We start from the raw sequence: 20,156 nt of genomic DNA, 5'->3' as shown, positions 1-20,156 counted from the left end.
AGGGAAGGCAACAAAAGCAACCTCGGTGGCTTGCCCATCTGGCTTGTCAGGAGCAAGGAGAGCAGGGGTATCCCAGGTCTCTTAGATGTGCAAGGCTGTGGATCCCACTTTCCTGTTTTATGTTCTGATTTCTCTCCTGTGTTACTATTAAAAGGAGTAGATGCACCTGCTGCCCAAAAGCAGAGGCTAAGACTGAGCAGAGAATAAAATATGAACTCTTGATGAGGCAAATTAGTCATTAGCTTTTAGTGGTCTGTGCAGAGCTTTTCATTTGCAAGGGGTTTTTCAAAAGTTAGAGGTGCAAAAAGGTAAAATGTCTTTTTCAGACCCCAAAATACAGTTTTAGATCTGCCTGTGGCATTTAAACTGTGCCTGACAAGAACACCCCAGGCAACATTCATGCAGGTGGTTGGAGGCAAAGGGAGGGTAAAAGGTATCTCAGAGACCAGAGTTAATTCAGACAGTGTTACAAAACATTCTTTTTCTCTGTAATATAGGATGGGTTGGGAAGCAGTGTTTAAGAACTGATAGAAATCCTACTCAAAAGACAGAATCAGCTGGGTTGATGAAGTATTTATTCAGATGTTCAACAGCTTACCCTTCCTTCCCCTCTACCCATCATCCAGGTAGGCAAGGGCTCTGCCCGGTACATTGCCTTCGAAACCACAACTCTCTTTCTCCTTCATCTGTAGGGAGGCTTTGGTGCCTCCCTTTCACTTTGATGAAATGAATAATGGACAAGATCCCCTTTATGTCACCTCGTCTGTGAGAAAGAACCCTACTGTCAGCTGAAGATAGTGAATATTAAGGGAGTAGTTTCACAATGGCAAAACACTTCACATTTTGAGGTAAACACTGATTTACAGTACTGCCACCCCTGTCTTCCCCATATCCTTGCTGTGTGCCACTGTGAATCCATCCCTTCACACCTGCTGGTGCAGCTGTTTGCATGGCTGCTCCTTGGGTGCAGTGGAAGCCAAGCCTGGGCTCGGAAGCAGACGGAGGTGGTGGTTTGGTTTTTGCCAAGTTATTTTTTAAGCTGGGTGAGTTCCTTCACCACAGTCTCAGAGCAGCCACATCTGCATTTGTGCTGACAGAGCTGAGGGAATGGTGTGTACTGGGTTTGCCACCAAGAATTTTGTCTTGAGATTCTGTGCCAGGAGGGGAGGGACTGCCAACACAGAACTAGCACCTGGCATAATGAGGCATCCGTGAGGAGCCTTCGCATGAACAGAGACTAAACCCACAGAAAACACAACAAAAATGTGCCAACAAGGGGCATGCTTCCAATGAGCAGTTTACATTTTTTCCCTTTTTTTTCCTTTGTCTTTTTTTGAATTAATGCACAGAAAGGGCTGAAAAGGTGGGAACCTCACAGTACTGTCAAGTGGAGGAATGAGGAACTCTTGCTGTTCGGATGCTCCTTTTTTCTCCAGTCCCTTGGGAATGGCTGGTGTTTTGCAGGAGAATGAGAAACTTCCTGTGAAAGGAGGACTCAGGAGGGTGGCAGTGGCTGTGGGCTGCTGCAATCCTGCTCCCACGAAGAGCACGTTGCCTGCTTTATTTTTGCACCCCTTTCTGGCATTACAAAAGTGTGTTACAAATTTCACACAGGAATAGGGGAGAAGAGGAAGAAAAGGGAAGGGCCCAGGTGTCCTGGCCTAGGGCTCTGCAGTCCTGTTTGTCCTCTGATACTCCTCCAGCTCTGATTTCCTGTCCATGGCGAGCTGCAGCTCCTGCTTGATGATTTCGATCTGCTTCTCCAGCTCAGTGAGCTCCTGCATCACTGAGGTCCTTGCAATGTTGAGGGACTCTGCTTTCCCATTGGTGGTTAAGGAAGCCGAGGCCTCCCTCCTCACCTGTGGCAAGGGGATGTCCTGGTGCTGGCGGATTGTCACTTCATTCTGTCCTTGGTCCGTACAGATGTATTTTTTCTGGTGGCAGTTGCGCAGATTGGCGGTGTTCCACACGGTGTGCTGGCTGTTCCCTATGTGGGACCTGAACAGAGAGATGGGGATTAATACCACATCAGAGTCAGGTCTTGTGTGTGTGCAGCCCTGCCCTGTGAGCCATCCTACTGCAAAAATATGAGGCTGCTGTTACGTATTACATGGAAATATTATCCCTTTATCCCTGGAATTGACTTTTCTTGTGAAGCACGAATCATGAGAGTAAATGACCAAATTTTTGTGATTAAACTACAGCAGAGACTAGAACAGAACCCTAAATCTTCCCCAAAATTGTTTGTTAGTTATGAAATTATAGTCCTCGCAGCTCCAGCTCAGGAAAATGCAAGTCCTTCAAAGCTTTGTGAAAGATTTTGTGGTTGCAATGCCCAAGTTTATTACACTGTTAGTCCTTTGCGTGTTAGTGCTCTGTGCTGGCTTGGGCGTTTGCTTGCATGGAGGAAGAAAGAGGCTGCCTTGAGTTGATGTGGAGAGGTGAAGGTGTGCCCTTCAGATTTGAAGTCTTGGAGAGCGACTTGCACTTCTAAGGGTGGACACAATGACATGCTGTACCCAAACCTTGCAGGTACGTTCATGAACTTCCTGACAGAACAAAAGACTTTGGCGTTGTCATGTTGGGGGAGAAATTTCAATTTGGGAACTTTTGCAGGTGTTTCGATTTTTTATCTGCAGAAATATTTCTGTAATATGATTCCAGAGAATTTTTTCCCTTTTATTTTGGGGGAACTTTGCCATCCTCCCAAATCAGTGCATTTCCCAGGGTTCTTTCCCAAACAAAGGAGCACCCTGTGTCCTCCACTCTCCAACTGGAACATATGGAAGCACAGAGTTTGCTGTTGTGGGAGAGGAACCTTAGCTTTCCTACCTGCTTTACCTTTGGGATAGATCTGTGTGCATTCATTTTATAACTGAGATTAAAACTCTGAAGTTTAAAAGTGCTCCATCATAGGGGTCTTCTGTGGGTATCCTGGGACAAAACACCTATTAGTGTGAGCTACCAATCAGTAGGTTAAGGAAGGAGGCTAACATTTCAGGACTGGGGCTGCTGAAAACAATTGGTTTCAGGAGGAGTCTGGAGCTGGGAGTAACTACTTTTCTCACTTGCCTCCAGAAAAGGAAGTTGGAAATGTTTTCAAAGAGATGGAATGGCAGAGAAGGAGGTGTGGGGGGGTTTCAGGCAAGAGAAGCAGCCCCATCCTGGGTCATGGCTCCAGAAGACTCAAGTCTTGTGCTAAACTTGGATGTGTGTTTTGTGGTGCAAATTAATCTCCCAAAGACATGAAGCAAACAAGTACCTCTTAAGCAAGTTTCAGACAGGGAACAGGATTAGCCTGGCAAGTAGAAACTGGCAAAGTATCTTCAAGGCAAAGAGCAGAATTGGATTCCCACGCAGGCAGTGGTCTAGACAAGGCCACCAGTGACAAGCGACTGAGGTGCCCAAAACTGCCTCTGGCTGTGCAGCTTTGCAGAGCCCAAGATCCCAGGGGTCCTGGGCTCCAACTTGCTTTGGAGAAGTACCACCTGTCTCAGAGAAGCTGCAGCCCTTTGTTTTGTAAGTATTTCTCAAGAGTCTTAACATTAATCCATGGTGTCTGAACGTTTTTCTCTAGTCTTTTAATCAAAACAGCTTTTTGATAAGGTGTTAGTAACCAACATATCTTCTGCAAGTGGTGGTGCTTTTGTCTGGGGGTCTTGGCAGGTGATTTTAACAAAAGCCAGAGTTCACAGTTAATACTCAAGTTTCACCAAGTAAATAAAACCGTTTACAATTTGGCCACTGATGCTGAGCGGGTCCTCTAGTTTTTGGAAACTTAGACCTAAAAAAACCCAGTGGATTTTCTTCTGTGAGGATAACAGCAGTAGCATAATTCTTTCTACTTCATTTCTACATCTTGGTGCTTTTAATAGCTACCCAGTCCCCACCAGGAATAAAAAGAAAGTGTGATAATGTAATTGATGTGAGACCTCTGGGTTGAGCCTTGCCACATCAGTGTTCATGACAAGCTGGACATCACGTTACTGTGTGTGTTGAGTTAAATTCACCATAATTCTGTGCAACCAGCAGCTCAGACCATGAGAAGAGCCAGGACAGGGTGTGTGTATGTGTATGTGTGTTTGTGCATGCACACACATGGGCTGAATGTTGTATGGATAGAAGTTTTTGGACAGCAGCGTATCTTCACTCTCCATGTTGAAACAATATTTGCATAGATCTTTTTCCAAAGGCATTCTCTGTGGGGCTTATGGGCTATCTCCTTGTGTTACAAACTTTCTGTGCTGCTCAACACCTGGCAGATAATTCAGCTAGTGCTTTTTGAGCCCTGTCTATAAACAGAGGAAACGAACTGCATGCATATATATATTCATATACCTGTGCATAAAGGCAGTCTAGGGGCTTACAGATGCTTACTTACTTTTGCTGCCATTAGTGCAGGAATGACAAATAAGCACAACATATGTTTACATCTGTGGGTTTCAATGATGCCAAACATCCATCAAGAGCCTGGAAGACTTCTAATAGTCTATGGTTGAACTTATCTGTAGAAAAGCAACACTGCTGCCTGTGTCATTAAAATGTGCACTAATAGTTCTGAGTTACTGAGCAAATGCATAGTTTTAATACAATGCCTTATGTTCCTGGTAGCTGTAGACAAGATTATCTTCTCTTCAGAAGACATAGGCTATAAAAACAAGGCAAGTTGTTACCTACTTTTTTTTCCAACAAGAGTTGTTCAACACAAAGGTTTCTGAAAGGACACCATTTTCCACTTCTCAGCTTTCTTATTTCTCATTCTAAAAAATAAGAAAGCTGAAAGAACATACTAGTGCCTGATCCCTCATTCGCTGTGAAGCTCTCAGGGCTCTAGTTACTTGCCAGTGCTTCAGTATGTGAGTAATTAATTACCTAAACAGAAGGACAGTGGGCTTAGACTGCAAAGACTGTCTTTGGAATGGGAGTGCTTTTATTAGCTGTATGCACAGTCATGAGAAAACCCAAAATTTCTGGGTTTATTACTCTTTATTGGAAAAAATGAATTTATTTCTGCCTCCCTCCCTTGTCACTTCTATCTTATTTTCTTTTTTTGGATTCTATTATCTTTGGGGTGCATTAGATCCATAACTAGATATCCAGACATGATATATATAAGTTCAATTTAATTTTTATAGTTTGTGCTTTAAGCCATGGAAAACTTCCCACCTCTTTTCGACTCGTTTTTTCTTAGGCTGATGTTTTTCCTCAATAAATGAACTGTTCAGAGCACGATGTAATCTCTAGAGGGAAGAGAGGAAATTAAATTAGTAAAAGCAAGATTAAGAATAGCTCCACAAATAGGTAAACAATTTGGGCTTTGTGTGATGGACTTAAACATAAATTATTTTCCAAGTGAAGGATACAAGCTTTGTCTGTCCTTTGTCATTACAACAGGTATGTTTTCCTGTAGTTTCCCAAGGAAGGGCAATCTGAAAGGTTGATGAATAGTTTGCAAACAATCCTTGGTGTTAAAATTTCTCATTTAAAAAAAAAAAAGTGTGTCTTGGCAAACTTCATTATGTTCTAAAAGATTCCTTCCACTGTGCAGCTTCAAAGCAACAGAAGCTCATCCCTTTTGTGCCTTTTGCTGCAAAGTAACTTCTTTCTTTAGATCAAATTCTATAGCAATTTTGTCCCATTAGTTTCTCTAGAATAATGAAGGAGGTTACCCAGCACTTCTTGCATGGATCGAAAGTTTGGGAACCTGTAACAGTGAGATAAAATGTTCTGGTTAGCCAGTTTAGGATAACAACACTGTTGCTTCTGTCATTCAAAAGGGCTGTGAGGTTACAAGTGCAAATGGAAAAGTGCCTCTGTAAGCTTTGCAACTGTGAATATTTGAATTGTTTTCTCTGTGCTTTCCATTCCATCATTAGGTAAGCCTTTTCAAGTTCCAGAAGCTGCTGCCACACTTCAAATGTCAATCATCAGTGCTCTTACAACCTTTTATACCTTGTTCTTGTGCAGGCTTTCTTAATCAGCCACAGGATTACAGGATCTTCTTTCACAGAGTCACTTCTGAATACATACCTGACTTGTATGGAGCCAGTACTTCATCTTGGATTTCTTCTTGATTCGTGGCAGGACCAGTCTGTACACGATGTGTTCCCCAATGGTGGTGAGAATGGACAAACCAAACCCAATGCACAACATCACAAAGAGCCCTGAAAAATGCTTGATGCCCATTTGCAGTGTCTGTGAATAAAATCAAAAGGGGAGGTTAACGCAATAGGCTGTCAGTGTACTGTCACAGATGCTTTGTTTTCTCATGTGGAAATGTGGTCTGACTGAATACGCAGTGATGTAATAAAACAGAATAGTCTGGACACAGTCCACAACAGAACCTTTCTGTGCTGCAGAGAGGTCGTTGTTCAGTCAGAGCAAAGGACCTATTATAGGAAGAGAATCAGCCAAAGACCAGGGAATTTGTGCCATTTCCCTAAAGAAACGATGTGTTCAACACATACAAGAATCCAGTATTTGTGGTGTCTTTGCATTTGTAAAAGTAAATAGTGCTTGACAGAACACAGTCAATGAACTGTAGAGGAAGTCCTTCATCAGCAGAGAGCCAAGACCAACTGTTCACTGTCCGTGTTTTCTGGGAATTGATCATTAACTTCCTCTTTTTGTGCTTTACCCTTGAGGGAGGTTCATGGAGAAAAATATTAGGAAACAAATGGCACAAACATGGCACCTCTTCACTCCCTAAATTAACAGGACTGTAGTTGTGTTTGTTGGGAACCCCAACTGCAACTATGAAAAACGGGAACACTCCCACCCTCTTCTGCTGACCCACCTTTTTCATGTAGGGTAGGAAGCCTTTAATTAACTTGAGTGTCTTATTGACATCATTCATGTTTGACCACCAAGAAACCCTGTACAGCAGCAATCTGTACCACAAACACACCTGCACTGCAATGGGTGGGTCAGGTTTGTGTGTTACATATAATCTTAGTATGTTTATGCTCATGCATCTGTAACTAAGCTGTGAGTTTATCAATAAATAAAATCTCTTGCTAATAATTACTGCCCACACACTGCTATGGAAATATTTCCAAGAATACAAATTCTACTTGCGTCTTCCTCTTATACAATGTTATTCTCCAAACAATAAGAAAAAAGAAGCAGAAAACTGCGTGTAGAGCTGTGTATCAGAAGATGGCACCTGCAATGCTATTACTCTGGACAACTGACACGTTGTGTTCCTTGTGTTCATTTGGTAGGTGAGTAGTGTTGGGCACTGTGCTTTATTATGACTATCTGTGTAATCCAGAAAAAGAAACCGGATTTATCACAGAATCTCTGTCAAGTCTGACTGTGAGGAGGTAATGGTTTAAAGCACTCAGAAATTGAAGTGTTTGACTGGAAGTCTGTGTCACCTGTTTACTTAAACTGGCAGCGAAGCCCAGCTTTTAGCCCAGGTAGCATAAAATCAGAATGAGGTCCCATGTCTGAGCTTTCTCTCAAAGGTCTCAGAGCTGAGACCTCAGTATAGTCCCAAAGGCAGAGGAGATCTGCTGATGTTTGGTTGCTGTATGGTATGGAGCACTTTACATTGCTCTGAGAATAGGAACTCACTTTAATGTATTATCATAAAACTCCAGCCATTCAAAATGATTATAAAAATCCCTACTGCTCTGGGGATTCCTGCATTCTGATATGTCTCCTCCAGCCTGAGATCAGTGGTTGATGCCACTCCAGGACTGCTGCAGAGAGAAAACTTGGCCAGCTCCTTACATGAAAAATAATTCCCTTGTCTTCAACAAAGCCTCTCTAATTTATGCTGATGAGGGTCTGGATCTCTGTCCTGTCAGCTCTGCAGAATTGTTTTCTACCTTCCCTGGAAACAGGTGAAAGAAATTCCAGTACTGCTATCTCAGGTGCTTTTTTCACTTGTAATGGATAGCTTTTGAAATTGTCCCAAGCAAGACATCTTTTCCTAGGAAAGGAAATGCCAAAACAAAGCATCAATAATATTTCATCTAGCAATAAAGAAGATAATGAATTGAAAGAGCTGCCTGACAAAGATTGCATAGTAGAGGGAAATTTTTGAGACTAAATTAAGTGGGAAAACAGGTAGGGGAGAAATAATTAGCACAGCATGTTTTATGGTGTATGGAGTGATTATTTATAGCAATATCAGCACATTTACATACTACTGTAAAATGGCTGGTTATCAGCTGTTTATAATTACTGTAGATACACATGTTAAATCATAAATGAAACCATCTAATAGAGGCACCTCTGATTGTTACTGCCTCAAGCAGATTTGAGCAGCAAGACCTATTACTTATTTAGTAGTTTATGTATGTATTTTTAGGTTCATATATAGAATATATGTGGAAAGAGCAGAAATAAACTAGATTCTCTGCATCGCTGTTTTCCTTTCCGCTGAAGTTGAAGGGGCCAGGGGAAGGGGTGTGTGTGTGTGTGTGTTGGGGGTATGTACTGGCAACAGAAAACAAACTGATGAATTTCTCTACTGCAATATCTTTATTTTCTTTCTTTAGGAATGAAAGCCTATAATGTGGTGTGTTCTGTACTAAACAAGGATTGAAATACATCCTTGCACCAACTTTGTAATGATAAATTCATGAGGTAGCACCCTGTCTTTTAGGACAAGGAACTCAATTGCACCCATATAGTAGTTCTGGAGCAATAAGCAACCCTAGTCAATCCTGTGATGATTACAGCTAATGGGTGCTAAGCACTGCAGTGGCAACAGACTGTAAGCTGATTCCCACTTGCAAATTGGGAAATTGGCAGTTTCAGGAAAGCGGCAAATACAAGAGCAGAACTGGAGGTATCTTCTTTTTTTTATATATCCCCAGAGAGACTTTTCCAATTTATCAACTCGTATCTGAGGTTGCTACCTAAACGTTTCCTGCTGTCTCCACTGTAGTTTTATGCCTTTTTCTCTTTTTTTTTTTTTTTTGAGCCCTGAGAGAAGCAAGGGGATAGAGAGAAAGAGATTCTGATATTTGTGCTTGCTTTGGGGCAGGGAGCAGAGATGAAAAACACCACTCGGTGATTTCAGCATTTGTTTTCATGAGAAAAGCTCCTGCTTTACTCTCTATTACAAGAGACTATAAATGCTTTACTATCACTGGTTGTACTGAATAAGCCAGCTCTGACTCCTCAGAAGCTTGTAAAATTTTTGTGGATATTCTGAAGGTTGGCGGCACAGCACAGATATAGGTGCTACATGCTCCTGAAATAGTGGTATTGTGTGTGTGTTAGCTGTAATAATAAGTTATAGTTTTTTGATTGCATTTCCCCAGTAAGGATTTTAAAAAGCTTTGCTGATATCAGGAAGGTAAATTTTGCAGCACCTGTGTGAAGAAGGAATTATCAGGGATAAACAGGTATGAAGGGCAGAATTTTAAACTCATTTACACATCTCAGTAGGATTGCAATATCCTACCAATGCTAATGCTTCTGTTTAGTTAACTAACTGGTATTAAAACATGTCTCTCTCTCTCTCCATATTGTGGCATTTCTTGTAGCTGCGGAGTATTTTTTTACTTAATTTTTATTCTTATGGCTTTCTGTGCTCTCAATGAAATGGCAGCATTGAAATAATATATATTTAATCTCTTTAGGGAGGCTATCTTTAGCAAAGACTAGTGACCATGATTTTAGGGTTTCAAATGCCAAATTTCATGATTCACCGTAAATCACTATCTCACATTAGCAAGAAAAGCTCCTTTCCCCTCTTGTTTGAAGACTTTTGTACAGAACTGGAAAACTATTCCATTTTGTAATAAATGTGTTTCTTTCAATTCATCCATTTTCCAAGCCCTGTTAGTATCTCCTCAGATAGTAAATTTTTTTTTGTTGTGTTTTTGTTTGTTTTTTGTTTGTTTGTTTTCAGTTTCAACAGATGAATTTAAATATGCTCTCTTCCCCAGACAGCCTATGTGCAGGCTGAGGAAATTTTCTTGGCTTCAGGATTTTTTCCTGTTATTTGTGTTTGTTTTTCACACTCTGGTAACAAGGTACTTTGAAAGGTGACTGATGGGCAGCTGCTGTTCATGAGCACAGGGCAGTTTTTTTCTGGAAGTGCCTGCACCTGCAGAGCACCAGGGACAAACTTAAACCAGAGCTTCAAGGTAAGGGCTAGAAAAGTCACTGTGGAGTTGTCAGGTGATAGGTGTTAACAAAAAGAAGGAAACTCATGGTTAAACTTAAAGGGGACAAGGCAAAATACAGATCAGAAAGGCAAATTTGCTGGGTGACAACTGGATAAAATCGTGGCAGGATGAACGAGGCACTGTCTGGTTGTGACTCTCATGTGATCTTGAGGCCAAAGATCACCGATTCACACAGAAGCTATGGTGAGTTTAAGCAAGTTCCTTCAAAGACTTCAGAGAAGAGCCATTGATGGATCCCACCATTAATGAGAGATGAAAAGAGGATTAGTCACCAACCCTGGAGGGAGTCAAAAGAGAGAAATGAGACACCAAGGGACATGGTTTAGTGGTGGGTTTGGCAGTGCTGGGTTGGACTGCATGATCTTAGAGATCGTTGCCAACCTAAATGAAAAACACTGTGTACGCAGTTAGCTTTTCCCAAAGTAGGGACGTCTTTAACTAGACCAGGTTCCTCAGAGCCCCATCCAACCTGGCCTTGAACACTTCCAGGGATGGGGCATTCACTACCTCTCTGGGCAACCTGTGCCACTGTTTTTCCACTCACACTGTAAAAACCTTCCTGCAGCTTCTCCTGAGCTTGGGTGGAGTTAATGGGATGGAGGGAAAAGTCCCAGGAGCCTGGCTCCTTCTGAAGAGGCATTAGTTAGAATAACAGTAGGGTAGAGGAAGGGCTAAGTGTACTGTATGAAAAGTGAAAAACAATTACTTGATCATGTCCAGATGTCACGTGCAAATACAACTCTGCCAATCCCTCTTCCCTCCTGGACCATGCTCTGCCCTAAGTGGGGACCTACCAATTTTAGCACAAAGGAGTTCCTTTGAAACTGAAGTATGACGACTTAAAATCAAGAGTACTCAAGCAATACTGTTAGTGACTAGCACTCAACATGAACAACCACTGCTATCTACAATTACCTGTGATGGAGAGGGTAAGATGGAATCACTGCAGCAATTCATTCCAAGTCTGAGTTAGCTGCATTCCCCAGGAATGATCCAATGGGTGCCTTGGGTAAGTGGTTTTGCTGAAGAGGTTCATACAAAACATGAGTCAAGCACTTCTGACCTCTGTACTTTCCAACTCATCTTTATTGGCTTCTCAGCTTGAGGAATCATCTCAGATCTTCCAGCCCCAGGCTGAATCATACCTTTTCACAACAACTTTGTTTTGAAGTGCAATTTATGATGAGCAAGGTGCTCGTTCAGTGCCAGAGAGAGAGAGATGGAAAGAGTTGGCAGTGAGTTCTGCCACAGGAAATATGATTTCCCAGTGTAAGGTTAGTAAAAAAAATATGAGTAAGAAAATTAATCTCAAAATAAAGAAAAGAAAAATTAACCTCTGTGGGCAGGAGTGGCAGGCAGATAAGAATCAGGTACAGCGTAAAGAGGTAATGACAAAAATGGACAATGGATATTCCCCCCATTTAAAGGCTCAGTATTTCACCTACATATATTCCCATTTTTGGGTCATTACTCTTGGTCAACAGGTGCAGTGTGTCACAGACCAAATTTATCAAAGAGACATAGAAAAATACTGAGCCTTACTCTAACTATCAAAAGCCAATTGCTGGGTCTTACTTTGGTATATAACCCATGTGAATGACTACCCACTGAGAAGCTGAGACTTTTTCAAAAATTAATTATCTCCTTCTGTGTTGAACATCGTCTACACTTCAGTGAATCTGTTAAATGCTACTGTGACAGACAGCAGAGAGTTAAATAAGAGAGATTTCTGGGCTGTACAGGAGTAAATGATACAAACCAACACAAAGATAAGTCCCAGAATAATTCTCATGCTTCTTGGTGTAACAGTGGGGAAGATAAGCTTTAGAGTGTCCGCTGCTTGGCTGTTTAGTAAATCTGCCCCAGCTATGAAATAGCACATCCTAAAATCTGCAAGTTCTTGGCCAGGAGGGAGTGGATGAAAAGGAAGGGATGCACATGGGAGTTGTGTCAGAAGTAGGATAATTCAGGCAAATGAAGATCTGGACTTAGCAGAGCTTACCTCACAAAGGGACAGACTTACAAGTGGTGTTATGTTTCTGCTCACTCTTTCTGATTGCGAAAGGATCTTTCGGTATGTGAGGAATTGTTCAAGGTCTTTGAGTGACTTTTTAAATTCACAGAATAGCAGAATACTTTGGTTTTGAAGAGACCTTAAAGACCTTATAGTTCCAAATCCCCTGCCATAGGCAGGGGTGCTACCCACCAGAAGAGGTTGTTCAAAACCCCGTCCAACCTGGCCTTAGACATTTCCAGGGATGGGGCATCCACAGTTTCTCTTGGCAACCTGTGCCAGGGCGTCACCACCTAAAAAAGTTATTATATCTCATCTAAATCTACCTCTTTCATCTTAAGGCCATTTGCCCTTGTTTTATCACTTCCATGCCCTGTGCTTGGGGTTGCTCCAACCCAGGTGCAGAAACTTATGCTTGGCCTTGCTGTACTTCATGAACTGAGCCCTTCAATTCAGTCACCTGGACCAGCCTGTTGGACCTTATTTTCTGAACCAAATCTCAGTTTTACGTGTTGGGTTAGTGCAATTGTACATCAAATAAGGACTATGGTCTGATAACCAGTCCTGGAGCAGCCACACCTGCCCTTCTTTCTGGCCATCACATGGAAGTTACACTTGAAAAACTGAATTACTTTAAAGCATAACATGTCTTCCAGCTGTGACCCCTTGCCTAAAGCCTCTCCTTAAATGCTGTCCTTAAAACCTACTCAACACTGATAAAAAAAAGAATGCCATGGGATTATTCATGGGACAAAATCTGAATTTTCAGCCTGGAGCAGCTTTTTTCCCACTTCCTCTCCCTTTGTTGGTGGGCCTTGAGGAACCTTTGAGTACCTAAACCATGTCATGGTTTTTCCGGGCCATGAACATGGGGTATTTTAAGGCTGACCTAGAAAACAGCGACACCCAGTATTACATTACTGAACATTAAGGGGTTTGTGATAATGTAAGAAAGTGAAAGAACCGGGTTTGCCTCAGAGATCATGTACTAACCATACCTGTGCAGGAAAATGGTATGGTCTTGCCTTCTATTTTTAAATTGCAAAGGTCTTTCAGAAGAGTAGCTGCAGAAATTACATACCACCTATTAGATACTTTTTCTCTCCTATTTGAATGCAAGACTTATTCTCTCGTTGCTCGTGTTTTCTTTTCTCCATAAAAACACAAATTCAATTGGTTTTACAATATGGCTTCTTCAGTTGGCCCAGCCAGGGCTGATTTTCTGTATTGTTATATTTGCTATGGGAGGAAAATAGTTCCTGTTTCTGGACACAGGCATGAGAACTCAAGGCTAAGAGCAGTAGTCTTCAAATTGTTTTTGATCATACACCTCTGTCGGTAACTTTTTAAGCATGGACCCCCCATAATTATACCTATTTATGATTTTATACATATATATATATATATAAAACTCAATTTCTAATATTTTATTCCTATAGCCCAGGGAATCATCTCATGCCCTCCACCAGGGGCTGTATCCAACCAACTCTACAGACCACTAGCTTGAAGGAGTAAGACATATATTCTGGGAGAAAAAGAGTACCAACTAAAACTGTATTTTTAAATAGAATTGATTCTATATCTTAGCTATTTCCACAGGAATACAGAGCATACAGCCATCGATACATCTTCTGGGGTAAGACTCTCATGATCAGAGGAAACTCCTTATGTCTCATCTCTAGGGAATTGCTAGGGAGGTAAGTTTTCTCTGCTGTAAGAGTCTTGAGGTTTAAAACAGTTGAGGTAATTAATACCATCTGGTAATTTTCCTGAGATTTAATTCAAAAGATCATGTTAAAATGTAGAGTAACAAGAGGTCATTGAATGAAGTGCTTGTCATGAACAGATATATCAGCTATTATAAAAAGATAATTCCCTTGTTAGATAATAATATAATCTTCAGAATAAGCTACATTGGAAATAGCAGTGAATATCCACTTTTGTTTAAATGTGCTTTCTTGTCTTGAATTAATCACAAAAAAAGGAAAGAAAAAATTGAATAAAATGAATAAAAATAAATTTAATTTTCTTCTATGAATGTCTGCTGTAATATAATTTGTTTCATGTTGACAGAATTGTAATGAAAAAGTAATAAATGTAGTAAGACATGCAGAAATACCCCAACAATCTATGTATTAAAACCACCAAATACAGATTTCCATTGTCGTATCTCTAAAAAATGCTGGCTTTCAAGTGATTTAGTCAGCAGCCAGAGATTTGCAGACAAGATGCTCAGGTGACCATTGAAAAGTCAGTGCCAGAGCCCCAGAAAACTGGGATTCTCTTTTATGGGAGAATGGCCACACCACTACCTCCTCAGAGAACACACAGCGTTTTTTGGCGTTTGGCTGAAGGCTCTGAGAAGGAGAGAGCAGAGCTTTCACTATGTTTTTTGTACTAGTGAGAATATATAACCTACCTCTTTTGGCAGACCTTGAGCTAAAGGTCTATGCTTTAAGCTTCAGACATTGCTGGAGCTTTTGATTCTTCAGTACTTCATCTTTTTTTAGTTGATAGTCCAGGAACTTAACAAAAAACTGCTATTCTGATAAGAGTCTTCTTTTTCTCATAAATAATGGCCTATATCTTCAGCTGCCATGAGCTGGCACAACTCCTCTGATTTGAAATCAGGACATAAATCCATAGAGTTTTACTTTCATTTCCTCTAGATCTAGATAGAATTGAGACCTACTTCCCCTCTGTGCTTAGCATGGTACCTTAGCAGATCATTTCTAGGCTGAAATCCTCTCTTTAGTACAAGTAGCTGCCATGTTAGGAGGTGGTCAGGGTGTATTAGAAATTTGGGATGTACTGAATTCCCTGTCTCTCTGTGGATGGTGATACACACACACCTGAGTGGAATCAGAGAGGTTTGCTATGCAGTGTGCCACATTATGGTTTTTAATGCCCGTTTGTCTCCAGAAGAGCTCTCTGACACACGCTCTGCACACCCAACTTAGCAGCACAGTCTCACTGATGTTTTCTCATGCTCTGATCTTACTTCTGCTGGGATTAGCAGCTCTTTCTTTTGAAGTCTCACACTTCCCTTCAGCTGCCACCCATCTCTGTCACATGGGCATGCCCACTGCACATTATGAATAAGGGGAAATAGTTGCCAGCTTGAACAAATCCTCACATAGGTGACTCAAGTTCATCGTTTACCTCTGTGACAGCAAAGCTTCTTTTCCCGCATGGAACAACCTTGTACCACTTGTCATGCAGAACATCCATGAAACCGTGGGATTTGTACTGGCTGATCAGTTCAGAGATGTTTGAGGTGAGCGGAGAGTTTGGGGGAAGGCCAATGCCATATCCTAGAAGGAAAAACAGTACAGTCATCTCTCTCTTTCTTGTTTGCTTTTTGGTAAGTGATGTTGATTTCAGTATGAAAGATCAAGCTGGCATTCTGTTTCAGCCAGCCAGTTCAAACCTGGATACTGGCTTACTGTGGACTGAGAATGCTGATACAAGGCCTTTTGCTGTGCAAAAATAAAGTCACTCAATATAAGCAGGATATACAAATTCAAAATCATTAAGGCCACAAAAGTAATATGGAAATCTGGAGGTTCAAAAATTTAAAATGCAGGTGCAGCTGGAAAAATAGATCTACCTTGTCTCTAGGAACACAGACGTTTGCACGCTTTTGCCATGGGTTCTTTTTTTTTGTCTTGTTTTAGAAATGCTAAAGGGCCTCAATGTCACATAAACCATTCTGTGATGCTTTTATTTTGTCAGAGCAGTGGATGTGACTGTGGTGTCAGATGTGACATTTTCTTCCTACGCATTTTCTGATGAGGAGCCATATGCATGTAAATGTATATGTGAGCAGTCTGCATTGTTATCACGCAGCAATTTAAAGCCTGGGAGCTATGCTTTCAGTTCATGCCCTTCTGCTCTGACAGTGACAGGGACCTTCAGATACTAATAAATACAGTTTTTAGCCACTGTCTTTCACCATGTTGAAGTGGTGGTAAGGGACTCCATGTAAGTGAAAATGGATTCAGTAACTCTGAATATGGTATTTCTATTTGCAGAATCTGGGGTTCAACTTTAGAAATTCTGAACAAATACAATTATGCCTAGAAGACATGCAGTTGCATGCAGAGATGTGCTGCCAACTGCCTGGAGAGATTCCTTTCTAGACCACTGTGGATTTTTGTTTTTCAGTTCAGAATTCAAAATTTCAGACTGTCTCATTAAAAAAACCCACAACAACACAGCAAGAAAGAAAACACCCCTGCAAGTACACAAGTGCTGAATTTGCCTTGACAGTGGCTTGCTTTTCAATGAGAGATACACCGATATGTTTATCTACAATGCAATAAGCTCTCTTGCTACTGAGTTTTTTGAATTGTGCCTGAATATATTAGCTAACATTGAAGGATTTCCTTCAGAGAAGGCATAGCTAGAATGAATATCACATTTTCTGCATACTTCTTTTGTAATTGGATGATGTGAAGTCCAGTCACGCAAAATCATACAATTTGGGGGGTATTTGTGTGGGTTTTTTTTCTATATTGAAATCTGATTTACTTGATTCAAAGTTGTGGAAGCTTTTGGTTTCCTTCAGGAGAGCTGCCCTTTCTGAAAGGGAAGATTTATCAAGTTGCAGGTGCATGATGAAACATGCAGCTGCTCACATACAAATCCTTCCATGGGCAGGAACCCCTTCCACTAGACCAGGCTCCTCAAAACTCCATCCCACCTGGCTTTGAAACAAATGATATAAGAGATCTAAAAGCTCAACAACCATAAAAAAAGGACTGAAGCTTTCATTCTGCTTATTCACTGAGGGTTTTACCATAATCCTCTCACAGTTTCCCCCACATACTTTCACTGAGAATACCACATCACAAAACAGCAAATGCGACATGTGAGAAACAGAGCAGTATGTTATAAAACTATTACCTTCAATGGCAAAGGGTTTTCCCACAGTTAGAAGCTTGCAGTCAGCATCTATTGATACTTCATAATCTAGGAGTGCTTTATCCATGATGAAGGCATCGAGTTTCTCTGGATCATGCCTGTATTCAATGTTAAAAGTCAGAACCATCTCACAGTCTAAGACTCAGTGATGCTCACTGAACATTTATCTATCAATTCTCTGCAAGATCCCTGTATGAAAACAGGGCAGTCTTTTGCACATCTGGACTTAAAATGAAAACTGATTTATATTTTGAAGAAGGGAATTGTGCATGAAATGCAATCTTTGTGCATTTAAAGCAGTACAGACAGTTTAGGACTTACTTTACTCCCCAAAAATACTACTGCGGAAGATGGAAAACATTACAACCTGTTGCACTTCAACTCAGTTGAAAGGTAGCACAAAGCTTTTTTGGAAAAGATCAGAAATTGCTAAAATACTACTTCTGTCTTGATTTGTGTTGTTAAAGCTACAGGTATTACACCAAAAATGCAAAAGGATAACTTACTCCGAGGTATTCCTGCCCCTTTCTTCTTGAATATGAGGTAAATTATTTCCTTCACCTGATTCAGCTTTTCTCTATGTTCAGTCTCCATGAACACAGAGGATTGAATTTTACTAATATAATCACTTCTGAACAGCATGCTTGCATAAAATTATGATACAGAAGAACAGTTGCAGTGCCTATTCTCATCTGATCCAAGGACTGCACCCTTGATTCCTGTCCCCTTAAAAATCTGGGTGTTCTCCCAATGTGATTACTTCATTGATTTCAACGGATTGATTCCAGCGTAACTCAAAGAACTGCCATATATCTTAATTATCATTAGAATAGGTCTGGGAAACAACTTCTGATGGAAAATTCTCAGGCTATCTATTAGGCAACTTCTATGAATAAGACAAATCAATTATTTCAGGCTTATTATCGGCTATTCCGTTTCCTGGATAAGTTGTGTGACCCCACACTGTCAAGCACAAATGTCTCATGATTCCCTAAACCAAGAAGACTTGGTGTTTATTAGTTTTTAGCAGCCTAATGCTTCTTTTATTCATCTTAATGACAAATTAAGATTCCTCTCTGAGAACCTTCTTTCCTCCCACCACGCTGAGGAACCTCATTGGCAGCTTTTGCTTGGGCTGTGATGTTTTGTGGGATAAGTGACACAGCAAGCAGGAAACCCATCACCATCTCATTGCCGTGCTACCTCACTGGCCAAGAGACCAGATGTGCTGCTGCATGCAGAAGCTCACTTCAGGTAAGCCACTCCGTCCGTGGTGGCAGGGACGTTGTAGCGCCGCATGTACTCGTGCATCTCTGGGAAGCTCTGCCTCACATAATCCTCTGCGCTGCTCTCCCGCACAGTCCCGAACCGAAACCCTTGGGATGGGTGGTGGAGCTGAGGAGACGAAGTCAGAAGAGATTAGCAGAGATACTTGCCTTCGTCACATCTGGAGTCTTGGTCTTATACATGTTTGTCAGAAATTTTCAGCATTCACAGGCCTGCCTCTGGTCGTCTTTCCAAACCCCAGAAAAACTTGAAAAAGACTCACCAGGTGACTAAACTCTCAGGATCTTCTTCAAATGTTAAAAACATCTCCCATGACATGCCCTGAACACCCAAACCAACACTGGGATTATTGTCTTTAAAACTGGTGATGTTTCAGGAAGTGTTACGAGAAGCCTCCAGGTTGGATACAATCCACTTTCCGGGGCTCTTTGTAGGCAGCGAAAGACACACAGTCTGAATTTATTTCAGCAAAATGTCTTTTACTGACTCCTTAAGGAAGAAATTTTGCCTTCTGCAGAAGGGTAGCACCCTTCATTTCTAGAAGCCTATATACCTTATCACAGTTTTTGCTGCCATTCTTCACAGACAAACTAAGGACTGAATGTTGTGTACACCAAAAAGTTGCCCCTGCCAGTGAGGAGGAGGAAGAATTCTCCTCTACACAGTCTAGTCTGGAGCAGGCTATAAACATACAGACAGTTTTTGCAGTTTTGTGTCCTGTCCTTTTCACAGCTGGCTCCACCCTTTGTATTTAAGGTCCAAATAGTCTAGTTCAGGTTTCACAGACCTATCTTTCTGAAGTGCCCTGTTTGTCTTTGGAGAGTTCAGGGACTCCTGAGGAAATTTTGAAGCTGCAGTGGAGGTGTCAGGCAGTTCCCTCCACTATACCAATCACTTCCTTGAGCTGGCAAAGTGCTGCCAAGACACATTAATTGGAAAGCCTTCAGCAATGTACCAGCCTCTAAAAGGTCAAACTTTCAGAGCACAGGAAGCCAAATAAGGCTAAGGAAAGGCTGAAATAGTCATGCTCTATTTGCTTCCCAGCAAGCTTGTGGTCTTCACAGCAGCTTGCAAAGATGGTCTCACCATGGCCATGCTCTGCTTTGCAAAGACCAAGCAAAGAGGTCTTTTCTGGCAGTCCATCTTGTTTCTGCACTATCATCTTTGTAGAACAGTGTAGGGGAACACACAGAGCCATAAAAAGACCATCCCCACTCTTCTCTTCAATGACCCCATGGATAAATGAGTGTTCCTAGCTTTTTTAAGGATAACACAGGTAGGATGTAAACTCACAGTCACCTAGTTTAGTCTGAAAAGGAGCAGAGAAAGGTCTTTTGGATGGCATTTTGATGTCCTGGAAGCTATGGACATACTGTATTTCTGGTATTACCTGGAAAGTGGGCAGGTGGTCTCCACATTGTGCTCAGCTGATCTGGTCCTTGTGCTGCGACCTGGGAATGAGATCTGCAGCTAAATGCAAGTCTGTGGGCATTTGAGTTGTTCCAGACTACATGACTATGGACAAGCGAGGCAGGGTGTGTCTCTATCCAGAGCTGGCCATAGGGATGCTGTGCCAGAAGGACTGTGGGTGCAGAGGTAAATGTTCTTGCTTGGGAGTGTGGGAGCAGCATTCAAGTGCCAGGAAACATAAATAACAGAAGTTGGGCTGTGACAATACATCATGGAGACTTCCAGCACAATGCTGTCAACGCAAACCTTCAGACGGTGAAGATGACCTGCTTAAAGAATGAGCTTGGAGTGGGCTAAAGCACTCT

At 41.5% G+C, this 20,156-nt stretch overlaps 1 protein-coding gene across 1 annotated transcript in view; it reads right to left on the bottom strand.

Annotated features, from left to right (window-relative positions):
- Positions 1–204: 204 nt before the first annotated feature.
- GRIN3A (glutamate ionotropic receptor NMDA type subunit 3A) overlaps positions 205–20,156 on the bottom strand; it is a 66,527-nt gene continuing 46,575 nt past the window's right edge. The window contains exons 4-9 of the mRNA XM_017812677.1: positions 18,344–18,489; positions 17,077–17,192; positions 15,331–15,482; positions 6,031–6,195; positions 5,167–5,240; positions 205–1,998 (exon numbers count right to left, since the gene is read on the bottom strand). Of these exons, the coding sequence (XP_017668166.1) occupies positions 1,662–1,998; positions 5,167–5,240; positions 6,031–6,195; positions 15,331–15,482; positions 17,077–17,192; positions 18,344–18,489 (990 nt within the window). The 3' untranslated portion in view covers positions 205–1,661. The remainder of the gene's footprint in view (positions 1,999–5,166; positions 5,241–6,030; positions 6,196–15,330; positions 15,483–17,076; positions 17,193–18,343; positions 18,490–20,156) is intronic.

Source organism: Lepidothrix coronata, unplaced genomic scaffold, assembly GCF_001604755.1.
Source record: "Lepidothrix coronata isolate B3197 unplaced genomic scaffold, Lepidothrix_coronata-1.0 Scaffold37, whole genome shotgun sequence".
Lineage (NCBI taxonomy): Eukaryota > Metazoa > Chordata > Aves > Passeriformes > Pipridae > Lepidothrix > Lepidothrix coronata.
Note: the sequence above shows the minus strand (reverse complement) of the source record. Positions and strands in the feature narration are given on the sequence as shown.